We start from the raw sequence: 12,708 nt of genomic DNA, 5'->3' as shown, positions 1-12,708 counted from the left end.
AATTTTTTTCCAGAAACATGAATTATTTAAAACAAATAAATTATCCAAGGAATAATTTGTTATGGAAGTATGACTCAACAGATGGCAGACTAATACTTTAAGGGGGATAGTTACAACTCTCCCTCAAGAGAATGGCTTTCAGTACAATAATTTTCCATTATAAAGTGTGGTCATGGACCCCAGTTCAAAAAATGTTAGTGAAATTGTGTGTATCGGGTACTTGAACATTATATACTTACTACAAGGTGGGATACACCGCGGATCTCATGGAAAGCATTTTAATGAAGGACTACTACAATTATGGATGCATATGGCATTATATCAAAACGACTTCATTTTGACGGTCTTCATGCCAACTTACACTGATATTGTATAACCTGGAACAAGAGAGGTCATGGTAGCATTTGACTGAGGTGTCAGCATGGTACCGTTCAGAACATACGTGTATTGTTGATAATGGCTGCTTGACCTGGAAAATTGTACATTAATAATAAAAGCAAAGATAATGCCGCAAATACAAGAATAACATTAGAAAAGATGAAACAATATGAGATAAAACATAAAGGAAATAATGATGATAAGTCATATACAAGTTAATATGCCAAGTCAATTTTTCATATCACTATTCCATCAGTCTTTGGAAATGGCAAATAAATTACTTGTACTCTTAATTGTCACCCATGCGATCGAGTGTAGTATGTCCCAGTATCAGCATTTCACTTATGATACATATCAACATTCTTAAGATAGGATTAAAACCTAGTTTGAAAAATACTTTGTCATGTTCGTAATAAGAGTATAGTGAAATGCAAAGTATACACCCACCACGATGGTTAATGGTCCATTATATAACGAATTAAAATATGTGTGCAGAGGAATTTTTCTTATTCCATTAAGTGACAAGTGAACTGAAATCAATACGTTTATTTCTTTCTTCAAGAGAGTGCTTCTTCACCCATAGTGTAAGTCATTGACAATGTTTGCTAATCATACATGATGCAAAACTCCAGCCATTGTTCAGAATGTTTCCTTCTTTCAAAATGATCTTGTTCTTTGATGCTGTGAGCCTGAAATTATTGGACTTTTTACTTCCCCCAAGGGTATGCCATCAACAAAGTTAGGTAACTGTCGATGGTAAAGAATTCAAGTTAATGTACAGAAATACATTTTAGTTTTTAAACTGTCAAGCCTAAAAATAACAGAATTTCTTCTTACACCATGTACAAGCAATGCAAGAAATGTCACAGCTGCAGATAGCGGACAAAACGACAACTCGACTTGCTGTGCGAATTTGAAATTGGTAATATATGTGTGCACTATAATTATATATATATAGAATAGTACGGACACGGATGGACTTTACACTTACTGTTTTATCAACAACTTCAGATTCGAATGTGCTTATTTTCATATATGTGCCATTAGTTGGGCACAACTGTTAAACAAACGAAGACATGCACACATAAATAGTATATTTTGTTTGTAATGATATGTTGAGATTTTTTTTCAAGGGAGTGGTTTTAAACTTACACTGATGGGAAAAACTAGATGTTGCCAAGGTGGTATATACACTCAATCTGTAAAATTTCAATGTTATACCAATCCAACAATATAGTCTAGAATATAAAGGCATCCTCAGATTTTGTGTTGAAATCAATGTATTCAAAACATTTCTGATTGATACGGGTTCAGTTAGAAGAATATGGTTTATCATATTTTGATGTTCTCAGAGATGTATGAATAAGACATCAGGTTGAATTCATTCCCATGAAAAAGGATTGAAAATGCATTTTGCACACATTCTGAAATATAGGTTTCAACAAAACCCTAACAACATATGTTATTACTGCTGCACTAAATGTGTCTTGATTTGTCTTATTTTTCAATAATAAACGTGGCCTTGATATACAATTGTTTCATCACTTCTACTCACCCTTGCCCACATAATGAACACAGCGTGTTGGCAAGATTGCTATTCATGTTGTTATAGCACACTGGGAGATATGCCAACAAGTGCGAATGGTAGATATTTGGCATGCTGTTCGCAACAATCACTAAAACAAAAATTACACTAAATATCAGTTAAAATCTTCATTGATAATGTGACATATATCATGGATTTGTTTGCCTTCTATGAAAATATACACTTATACCACTTTATCTCTTTCTGGCAATCTATGAATTCTGAAGCGCAACAATATTAATTATTATATAATGAAAGTAGAAGGATTATGTGTCTTCCTAAAAATGCACAAACATTTTTTAAATGAATTCTCCATTCACCAGTGAATCAAATATTTGTAGACAAGGTTTGTGTTTCTAATGCTGCAGATTAATACAAACCACCAAAATTCAAAACAAGGACTAAATATGATTTTTTGGTAATTGCACGAAACTTGATGTCATCTACCTATGGATATAAACATGTAAACCAAATATCATATGTTTGTCTAATCGGTTGTTTGCTACATTGTGCATATAAGTTTTCGTCCAGAGAGTAAAATAACAAAAATGATCCCTAACACTAGTGCAATAATGAAAACTGTCTGTAATAACCAGGATATATTAGCAATATGCATTGTCTGTTTTAAAAATAATTAATATCATTATACAATAACCACTTGCATTGTGTCAGTCATTGGGATTGTGAAAATTGACCTTTTGGCTTCCAAATGTCATATCCCAGGTGCAATCTATCCACATTATTAGGTTTAGATATGTGATACATAAATAATTTTAGAATTCTAAATCCATTTTGTATTTTCATTCACATTGATATAGACCTTTTGACCCAAAAATTGACAATATGTTTTCATTTGTCAAAAGAAACTTACCCATAATGTCTGGGAAAGATAAATGCTTTAGGGGTGAGTGTAACTGTTCAATACATCAGACATTAGGGACAAATGCATAATATTCTACACCAAAAGAGGAGGATATTAAACGTGCTCGACAACCAAAGTTAGAAAATCTCCAAATAATGGTAGTTGCTCCCTTAATTGGCACAAGTAAATATATGAAATCAAATACATACAAGGTTATATTCCACATAATTCTCATTGCTGAATTTTTTTCCTATCCAACAATCCTTGGTAATATGGTATTGGAGAGGTCACTGTCAGAGGCTAAACAATAAGATGAAGTACAGCAGATTGTCATGGAAGAGCCATATAAATAATGTCATATAGTACTTGAAATCACACAGGTCTTATGGAATGCATGACAAATATAAATGATTACATGGAGTACTTGAAATTATACATTACTTAAGGAATGCATAAGTGATATAAATAATGTCATGGAGTATTTGAAAACACACAGGTCTTATGGAATGCATGACACATATAAATTAGTACATGAGGTACTTGAAATTACACAGGTCTTATGTAATGCGTAAGTGACGTAAATGATAACATGGAGTACTTGAAGTTATACAGGTCTTATTCAATGCATAAGTTATATAAATTATTACATGGTGTACTCAAAATCGTACAGGTCTTTTGGAATGCATAAGTCATATAACTGATGACATGGAGTACTTGAACTCACACTTGGTTTATCGAATTGTTGTTGCAATCCCAAATGTGTTGCAATCCAAACCACGTAAAATTCATACAGGAAAAAATATTAAAGTCAGGTGGATTGGTAAATCAAGAAAATTATACTCCTACAGACATATCTTGGAATGTTAGAAATCACATTTATTTATCGCAATAAGACTGCATACATTTATTGGTTGAAATTTATCAAGTTACGGTATAGTTAAAATGAGGAAAATAAAACCAAAGGGAAGGGCAATATGGGGGCAAAACATCTGCAAAACAAAATCTTATGGAATGCTGGAAAGTGAATATCTCATGAACAGGTAGCTGCATGCCAAACATAGCTTAAACGAAAAAAACCTGCAGGCAATTATGTAGTATAACAACAGCATAGTATATCATGGAATGCCGAAATTCTAACATATTTAAGGCGTTAGGGAGATATAGCTCAGCATGCCAAATTTGGTTGAAGTACACTGTTCTTTGGTAAAATTAAGCCAGATAAATTAAACTTGAGGACAGAGAGGTAACCAGGAAGATCAACTGTGATAAATGGAGCCACGTAAGGCTGGAAATAAGTTCCTAGGCCGCTCGTCATTATACAAAAAGTAGATTCTAAATTTGTCTAAAATCTAAAGTCATCGTGTGGAAAATAAAATATCACTGTATGAATAGATGGATGGATGAGTGCTCAATCTATTCACATAAGATGACAATTTTTTATCTTACGAAAACGCACGTTTATCATAATAAAGGGATGTGCGTGTGTGTGGGAGAGAGTGTGCATTTAATATAGAGAGAAATACAGTGGAGTGGTGTACAATTGTATGGATATATTGGTGTATGTTAGATCATCATGGCATACAGATGTGATGACTACCTTGAGTTACATCATATAATATACATCTATCATAACAATAGTGTATGTGATTTGGAAGGGGAGTAGATGATATACAGTATATGCAGAGAAAGATAGCAGACGTGTTGCTTCAGGAATAGTTGTGTCATACCACAGCCATACTCATCTGACTTGTCTCCACACTGTGGGGTGCCATCACATCGCTGGGATGCAGGAATACACCCATGGTTAGTGCATTCAAATTCACCGATGGAACAATTGACTGCAAAAGGTTGCATGATCATCAAATGTCATGAAACAGATACAATGTAACATTGAAAATAAAAATATAAAAATGAATGAGACAGGTATATGACACAAACAAGAGGCTCAAGTGGGCATGAAATCTCCCATGTTGATGATATACCATATAAAATAAAAGAGTTGTTACTGTTTTATAACTTATGGTTAAACTTTTAGTTAACCTGGAACATAGGTCCCAAAACTTATGGACACAAAACAGATTGTATTGAATTTGCAACATCAGCCAGGCATGCTACAATAAAGTATCTAAATACAACATTTATTTGAAAACGCACTTCAAGAAAACAACCTTGTGCTGTTCTTATTTTTTATTTGGTTTGTCTTCAATAATTTGTGTCCAAATGAAACATATCCTCTATCCAAAATAGTATGGTATTTGATGAAGCTAACACGTACATGATTTGAATCGATTATGTTGAGTAAAAACTTTCACATATTGTTCATGTATATGACGATGTATAAATAAATCATGTTTGGTTCTACTCAAGGGTTTCAACATATTATCAGACTGATAAATGGAGCCAAAACAATCACAAACAAGAGAACAAATTATAAATAACGATTGCCCAAACTTCAAGGTGCCGGCAGATCATGGATGAATTGGTGTATGATGCAAAAATGGATCCATGTTAATAATCCAACACAATTTCTCAAATAAAAATCATTATTATGTACATTCACCGCTCCGTTGCACAGTGCTTAGTGCATCATCCTTATATGAGGGAAGTCGCAGTTTCAAATCCTGGTCGATTAATACAAAAGACTTATAAATGTGGTACTAACAGTTGCCTCGCTAGGCGCCCAGTATTAAAAGGCTGGTGTTAGGACTGGTCGGCCTGGAGTCAAACTAATGTGACTGGGTGGAACATGATGCTACATATCTGCGGCATGATGTAGCAGTGATAGACATCACTTTAAACTACCACAAGGTATACATCGTAGCGATATGACTGAAACGTTGTTAAAGCTACTTTATTAATCCAAGACTCACATACATTAAATACATTCAGTGTGAGTGCAAATGATACTTTTTTTCCTACTACAGGTTACAAAATTTTCTTAATGAAAATTAACTTTGTGCATTCTATTGTACACTGCCGACCCTGTATTTAATCATTGATTGTTTTGATGTCCTGTGGCAGTAGCAATCATCTTTCCTTCATTGGGCAATATTCAAACTAACACATGATAAACTTTGTCCTTTTATTCTATAAGTGTGTAATATTAAGGTAATCAAAGTAAGATGTACGGTAAAATTGTAAGGATTGGCAGTTATAAAACAGATACAATATTGATAGAAACAAGAATACTTAGAAATAAAACAAATAAAACAAGACAATAAACAAATCAAAGAAAAATGTAACACAGAAGAAGTGAAGCTGGTAAATTCTGTGAGGGCACTATATTTGACTGGGTACACATTTTCATGGTTTTGATGGTTGCTACAAACCCCATAAGTAAAGACCTAGTGAACCATAATGTTTTTATAGAAACTATATGATTCCTTACAAGGAGCTCTACTTTACGTCGTGCAGAATTATTTTGCAAAACCACAAACGGTGATACAGACCTTAACATGGTTAATTTTACAAGTAAACGAAAAGTGGAGTGCATGATCAACACAAACAGATCACAAAATGAAAGCATCCAACATAATGAATACATTGTGAATAAAATGCAGTTTGCAAATGAAAAACAATGAATACTAGTCAAAGATTAATCTGAATAAATGTATTAAACCATAAATTAAAAACGTTGCACTGTATCTCCTCTTACAAATCCTTAGAAACAATACCGCAGTTTACTTCATCTGTTACACCTGGACAGTCAGGGATCCCATCACATAGATATTGGTCTGATATACACTTTGTATTGGAAGAAGAGTTGGAATAGCTATAGTCTCGAGAACATAACCTTTCACCTGAGAAACATTCTGAAGATAAAAATAAGAAATGGTGAGAAAAATATATTAGCTTACACACTGAATGACCGGCTACTCACAACTTCAAAAAAAAACATTCTCTGTTTGTAAAAGAGGTATCTACCGCATCCCTGTTTTAACCTTGACGCTGAAGTTTGAGCCTCTCGTGTAGATGACCAGTCAGTTGGATAAGTATATTTGTCTTGTCATGCCAATCAGATATTTGCATCTATCAATCTCTTCATCTATTAATCTCTATCTATCAACCTACCTACCTATCTCTCTCTCTCTCTCTCTCTCTCTCTCTCTCTCTCTCTCTCTCTATATATATATATATATATATATATATATATATATATATATATATATATATATATATATATATATATATATATATATATATATATATATATATATATATATATATATATATATATATATATATATATATATATATATATATATATATATATATATATATATATATATATATATATATATATATATATATATATATATATATATATATATATATAAGACAATGTTATCCTGTTTGTTTTAGTGACATTTACTTTTTTGATATTTCGACCTCCAAAGCAACATATTTTATTATTTTCCCACAGACAGTTCATAAACAAAGATTCATCACGGTAGAAATGAATTTCCTATTTAGAATTTTTTCTGATGTGGAACAATATGACTTTTAATTCTGATCTTTTGACCCCAAAATGTTAAGATCCTTACCTAGGTGGAAACTATTGACACTGTAAGGCTGATGTACATTGGCAAGAATGAAAGTTATTATGCAGAACTATATTTCCCAAATTTTAGTCATAGTGACCATGACTTTGGCCCTGAGTTACAAATTAATGACTTTTTTCTACAACGGAAATTCAATCACAATATTATGTCGAGGTATGTCGTTCCAAAATTAGGTTATAGTGTTGAAATTATATTTCTTCTATGAGTCGAAATTATCTGGACCTGTATCTATTTGATAGGCTTCTTCCTTTTCTTAATCGCAAAGCATCCATAACAGCTTGGATGAAGTAAATAATTGATAACGTAAAGCTTTTTGTGCAGAATTAATTTGGATTCTTTCAGTCAGAGTGCTTAACCATTAACATCTTGACAATAACACTAAAAAGTTATAATTTCTTAACCCAGATGCACACAAATATTTATCTAGATATATGATTTCGCACTAAAACTATCGTGTAAAAACGTAAGCAGGCAGAGAGACCGATGGAGAGATGCATGGCATGATGGACATACTCAATAACATAATATGAGTCACCTTTAACATATTCATAAATTTTACATTTTGCCCTATCATACATCCAGATTAGACGTATTTGGGTGTTTCACTACGATTCATGTGTAAAGAGTAAGTGCACTGAATACAAAAGTTATATATCGCAATCTGCGTTATGGTCCATTTGCACGTTATTTTAAAGGCATTTGGAAAGTGTAAAAGAGTGGGGTGTGCAACAAAAGTACAACTAAATGTTTAATTTGTTCCGAGTTGGGGTAAGTAAATTCTTTCATATAACTTTATCAATACATAATGGACTGATGGCTCTGGTGTAACCATATGACATCACCAAAGTCTTCTTTTCGGCCAACTTGAAGAATTTATGTATAAAGGTTATGCATCCATGAAAAGCCATATGTTCTACAAAATCAGGTAATACAGAAATTTGGAGTGAGAGAGAAAAGAATTTAGCGTGGAAGAAAACCTTGAAGCTGGACTTACACCAATAACCTACAAGAATATGGATTATCATAATGGTATGTGTACAATTTCATTGGGATTTATCTACTTCGTTTATATTATCAATGATACAAAGTTGCAATATCCTTTCGACACAATAAGATAAATTTCTCGGTTATATATACATATATATTTGTTTGAAATCATTAGCAACAGTCTGCAGCAAAGTATGCCTTGGATTTCCCAGTATTGTATGTGGCAGCAGATTATATATCTACTGTTTACTTGAAATTATTAGCATAACCAAGAACAGGGTAGACTCATATTTGCTAGTTGATTATGAGGCAGCAGATATGGTTTTTTTTGCTGTTTATGGTTGTGTTCATGATGTACACAAGTGAATGTATAATGAACGATTCAAAATGCATCCTAACCATACATTTCTGCAGAGTGTTTTGTCTTACTTTTCAATCGAGTTGAGATGACATAACATCTACTTACACACATAATAACAAATTTTGTTACATACGTAGTGGCCCATCAGTATAAAGAACCTCAGTAATAATACTTAGTATAACCCAGATTGCTGATTGGTCAATAATGTACTTTGTTATAAGGCAATGTCATCTATATCAAAGTACACTTTTAAGGCTCCCTCAAAGAGCATTAACTTATGTGACTACTATACAAATTTTATTAAAATCATCCCTAAGTGTATGTTGTATAAAGAAACAACCATATAAGATATGAACTTATAAAAACTGCTGACTTTGCTACCCTCACAGTCAAAATGGCGAAAGTGATTCCTAAAATACAGACCAAACTTAGGTTGAAAATTGTGCTTGCTTTCAGACACAAGTTAAAAATCAAGAACTATGCGACCTTTTTTTTTACAAGATTCTTACCATTATTGCTACAAATGGCAGCCTGGTAGTAATAACAAGAGCTGGTATTTTCTGAGGTCTCGGTTAAGTTCATGCTGCAATTATGAATATCCACATTGGTGGAGCTGCAAGATACCTGCATGGCATACTGCACCGGCTGGTGCCATGAGTTAACAAATGCACCTTGGTATCTTCCACTAAAATGAAATATTGTTATTATTATCAATAGTATTATTATTATTATTATTATTATTATTATTATTATTATTATTATTATTATTATTAGCAGCAATAGTATGATGGAAATGTATGCATACAAATACATTTGTACATGAGCGTAGCTGTTGGTGGGTTTTGTTGCCAAATGAAGTGACTTATGTTCACTCAATGAAGCATCCTAGAAGCATGGGAAGTGTGGGGTGGGGTTTACCTACAGTTCTCTAGCCAAAGATTTGACCATGTTCGTATCAGTTTTAGTGATAAGTGTATTTATATTTACACAATCCAAGAGAGTTTTGTGAGGAAGTTGTCCACTTTGTGTAACCAATTTTCAGGTATATGAAAATGAAAAAACTGTATTATTTGCATTCAAAATGGCATGCTATCAAATTGAAATAGTCTGTTACAGGGTTGCGCATTTTAAAACTGAAAAGACAAGATCAATTCAAGTATATGTATCATGCATTAAACCAAGTATTCAGTGCAATCATTCTTGTCATAGGCAACTTCATATAAGAATCCAGTTATTATAATAATAATCTCACACAATCTTTAATTATTCAAGTCAGTTCATAAGCATGTGTCCATAATATATATATATCACTGCATTAGCACCTAAATGCATCTCATGTACATTTTGATAATTTGTTGTACGTGTTAGCTGTTGCAAAGAGACCTCAATTTCCTTGGGTTATGTAAACTGTATACTGGAGTAAATTGTGATGTCGTTTGCGGTACAATACTGATTAACTCACTGCGACAAACCAAAGATATTTAGACTGATATACCCGTGAGGAAAGGGTGTTCTTGAGGGATTATTGAGCAGGTTGGGTGCTGCGGACCATACAAGGTCATTCCTATATATATATATATATATATATATATATATATATATATATATATATATATATATATATATATATATATATATATATATATATATATATATATATATATATATATGAATATATATATATAAAAAATGTGTGATAGCTGCTTGAAAATTAAACTTATGGCGCCTAGATTACTAAATGACTTCCCTGTAAACATTAATATCACTAAGAAATCAAGCTATGCGTGCAACTGCAATTTCTCAAGTTTGAAACATAATTATCTAAGGGAAACATTATTTCTTATTTAAGGCGCAGTCTATAGGAACATAATATTGTCATAATCTTGACCCATGTAGCACTGTAGTGTATATGTTTGCTGTGCTGAGTATAAGGAGGACAGGGGCATGCAACTCCTGCAACTAACTTGGCCCCAGGATGAATGTTGAGAAAAGTTTTCCGTAGCTCTGAATGCATAATTGTTATATCCATTGCTGAGTGTGTGTAGATTTGTATGATAACGTTCTGGGAACTTCTAATGGAGGTTATCAGAGATGGGGGAAAGGAATGAACAAGTGTTTCAGAGATTTCGCTATTATAAATTGGAATTATAATGAGGCATCTCATTCACCAACTTGTGGTAAAGATATGTACTAGGTTAAGTCTTCCACCTTCACATGTTTTATGCTGTTACACCCAGCATGCTATTAGGTTTCTAGAAATTACATCATCTTTCTGGGAAACTGGACTGAAAATGCTCATGTAACCGACATTTGTCCAACGGCCAATACGACAGAATCTTTGCAAGAAATGTGATGGAGCAGAAGGATGCTTTCCCCTTGAAATTTCGTACAATTATGTTTATTAACAATAACAATATTATGTTATAAAATCAAGTATTTCATGGTTTCTCTAGACTTTTATATCTTAATCTAAATTTACTATCACATCAGCACTAGTTGGTCTATATCGAAAGGCTCAAATAACAGAATGTCAAAAGCCAAGTTTAGATGGTAAAATTGCATTTTGCCCTATTTTTAGAGATGTGTAAATGTTTTTACTGTTTCAACAATGGTGGTTATATTTATTGCCAGAAAAAAATCACGTGTATAATTCTGACAGGCCTGGGACACTGAGGACAATTCAAAACTGGGACACTTGGGACACATCCAGCTGTCACATGTTTGTCAGATTGTGTTAGGTGTTTGTTTATGTCAGATTAGAACCTGTTGTACAATTTTACCAAATTCTGTTGAGCAGCCTCAACTATGAGTTTGGTCAAAACATTGTATCTTTAGTAATGATTTCCACATTTGATGCTGTGCTGAACTGGCATTATTGATACAAATGTGAAAGGACTTATGATGTTTTCTCAACATTTGTCACCTTTTGCTGTGTGGTTTTTGGGAAGGTACTTTTTCCCTTTTTCGTAGTTATTGGAAGTTAGATTAGCACATCTGACGGAGCTCTATTCCATATTGTTTTTTGTAAATTTATTCACATTTTGCTGGGCAGTTTGCAAGAACTAGTTGTTTAAATGATTTTCTAATTTTAGCAATGTGGTCATATCTATTAGTAGATCAACATAACATAACAAGATTGAAAGAACTTTAATTACGCCACAATGTTTTTCATAAAATGTGACTGAATTCTGTACTTTTGTGCAAAAGTATTGTATACATTTTTCTATTTGAATCAAGGGTGGTAAAATTTGATGATGGTTTATCATCCACTGAATATATTTAAAGGTTTAAGAAAATGCTTTCTTTGAAATAGCATGCAGGTTTTTTTTAGAAGAACTTTCTCAATTTAACTATTGTGAACACAAAATACTTGACGGACAATGCATCGGGGATGATAGACCATGATACACGTTATCTTGGCATTATGCCCAGATGATCTAAACATTAGGAATGTACAAGGATGCTATACTTTCATTCCGTGTCTCGCCGCTTCTAAACCTGTCATGTCTGTACTAATGCTTGAAGACTAGAAATGAGCCATACATACGTGTATTCCATATGTTGGCAAGCTAGCTGAACAGTTGAGCTGCTCCCTGTATTAATACTGTATTTTGACATACACACTGGCCTCCAAAGACCCTGGTAGAAAATGGCAATACTGCCATAGGAACCATCCCCATTGATTAGCTTAACTTGATAGTCTGGTTTGCCTGTGAAATTAATATAAATGCATATATAACTATATTAGTTTGTGTGACACAATTACTGTCAAATTCCATGCATGAGATGTACAGTATACCCATATATATATATATATATATATATATATATATATATATATATATATATATATATATATATATCCTGATTTCCTGACATCCTGGCTTCCTGGCTTTTATGTAAGCCTCATAAATATGTATCTTGTACAAAAGAAAACTCTTATCAAATAGTGCATTCACATAGGCATATCAAT

General features: G+C 32.8%; 1 protein-coding gene across 5 annotated transcripts in view; it reads right to left on the bottom strand.

Annotated features, from left to right (window-relative positions):
- LOC149783716 (enteropeptidase-like) overlaps positions 1-12,708 on the bottom strand; it is a 220,011-nt gene that overhangs the window by 158,179 nt on the left and 49,124 nt on the right. For all 5 annotated transcript variants that reach the window (XR_016413660.1, XM_089931972.1, XM_089931969.1 and 2 more), the window contains exons 8-13: positions 12,283-12,445; positions 9,245-9,420; positions 6,500-6,637; positions 4,553-4,663; positions 1,934-2,054; positions 362-469 (exon numbers count right to left, since the gene is read on the bottom strand). Coding sequence is in view for 4 of the 5 variants with exons in the window: in XM_089931972.1 (XP_089788098.1) it covers positions 362-469; positions 1,934-2,054; positions 4,553-4,663; positions 6,500-6,637; positions 9,245-9,420; positions 12,283-12,445 (817 nt within the window). In the remaining variant the exon portion in view is untranslated. The remainder of the gene's footprint in view (positions 1-361; positions 470-1,933; positions 2,055-4,552; positions 4,664-6,499; positions 6,638-9,244; positions 9,421-12,282; positions 12,446-12,708) is intronic.

Source organism: Sinohyriopsis cumingii, chromosome 14 (assembly GCF_028554795.1).
Source record: "Sinohyriopsis cumingii isolate HCF-2022 chromosome 14, ASM2855479v2, whole genome shotgun sequence".
Taxonomy (NCBI): domain Eukaryota; kingdom Metazoa; phylum Mollusca; class Bivalvia; order Unionida; family Unionidae; genus Sinohyriopsis; species Sinohyriopsis cumingii.
The sequence above is the reverse complement of the archived record's forward strand: the minus strand, read 5'-3'. Positions and strand labels throughout refer to the sequence as shown.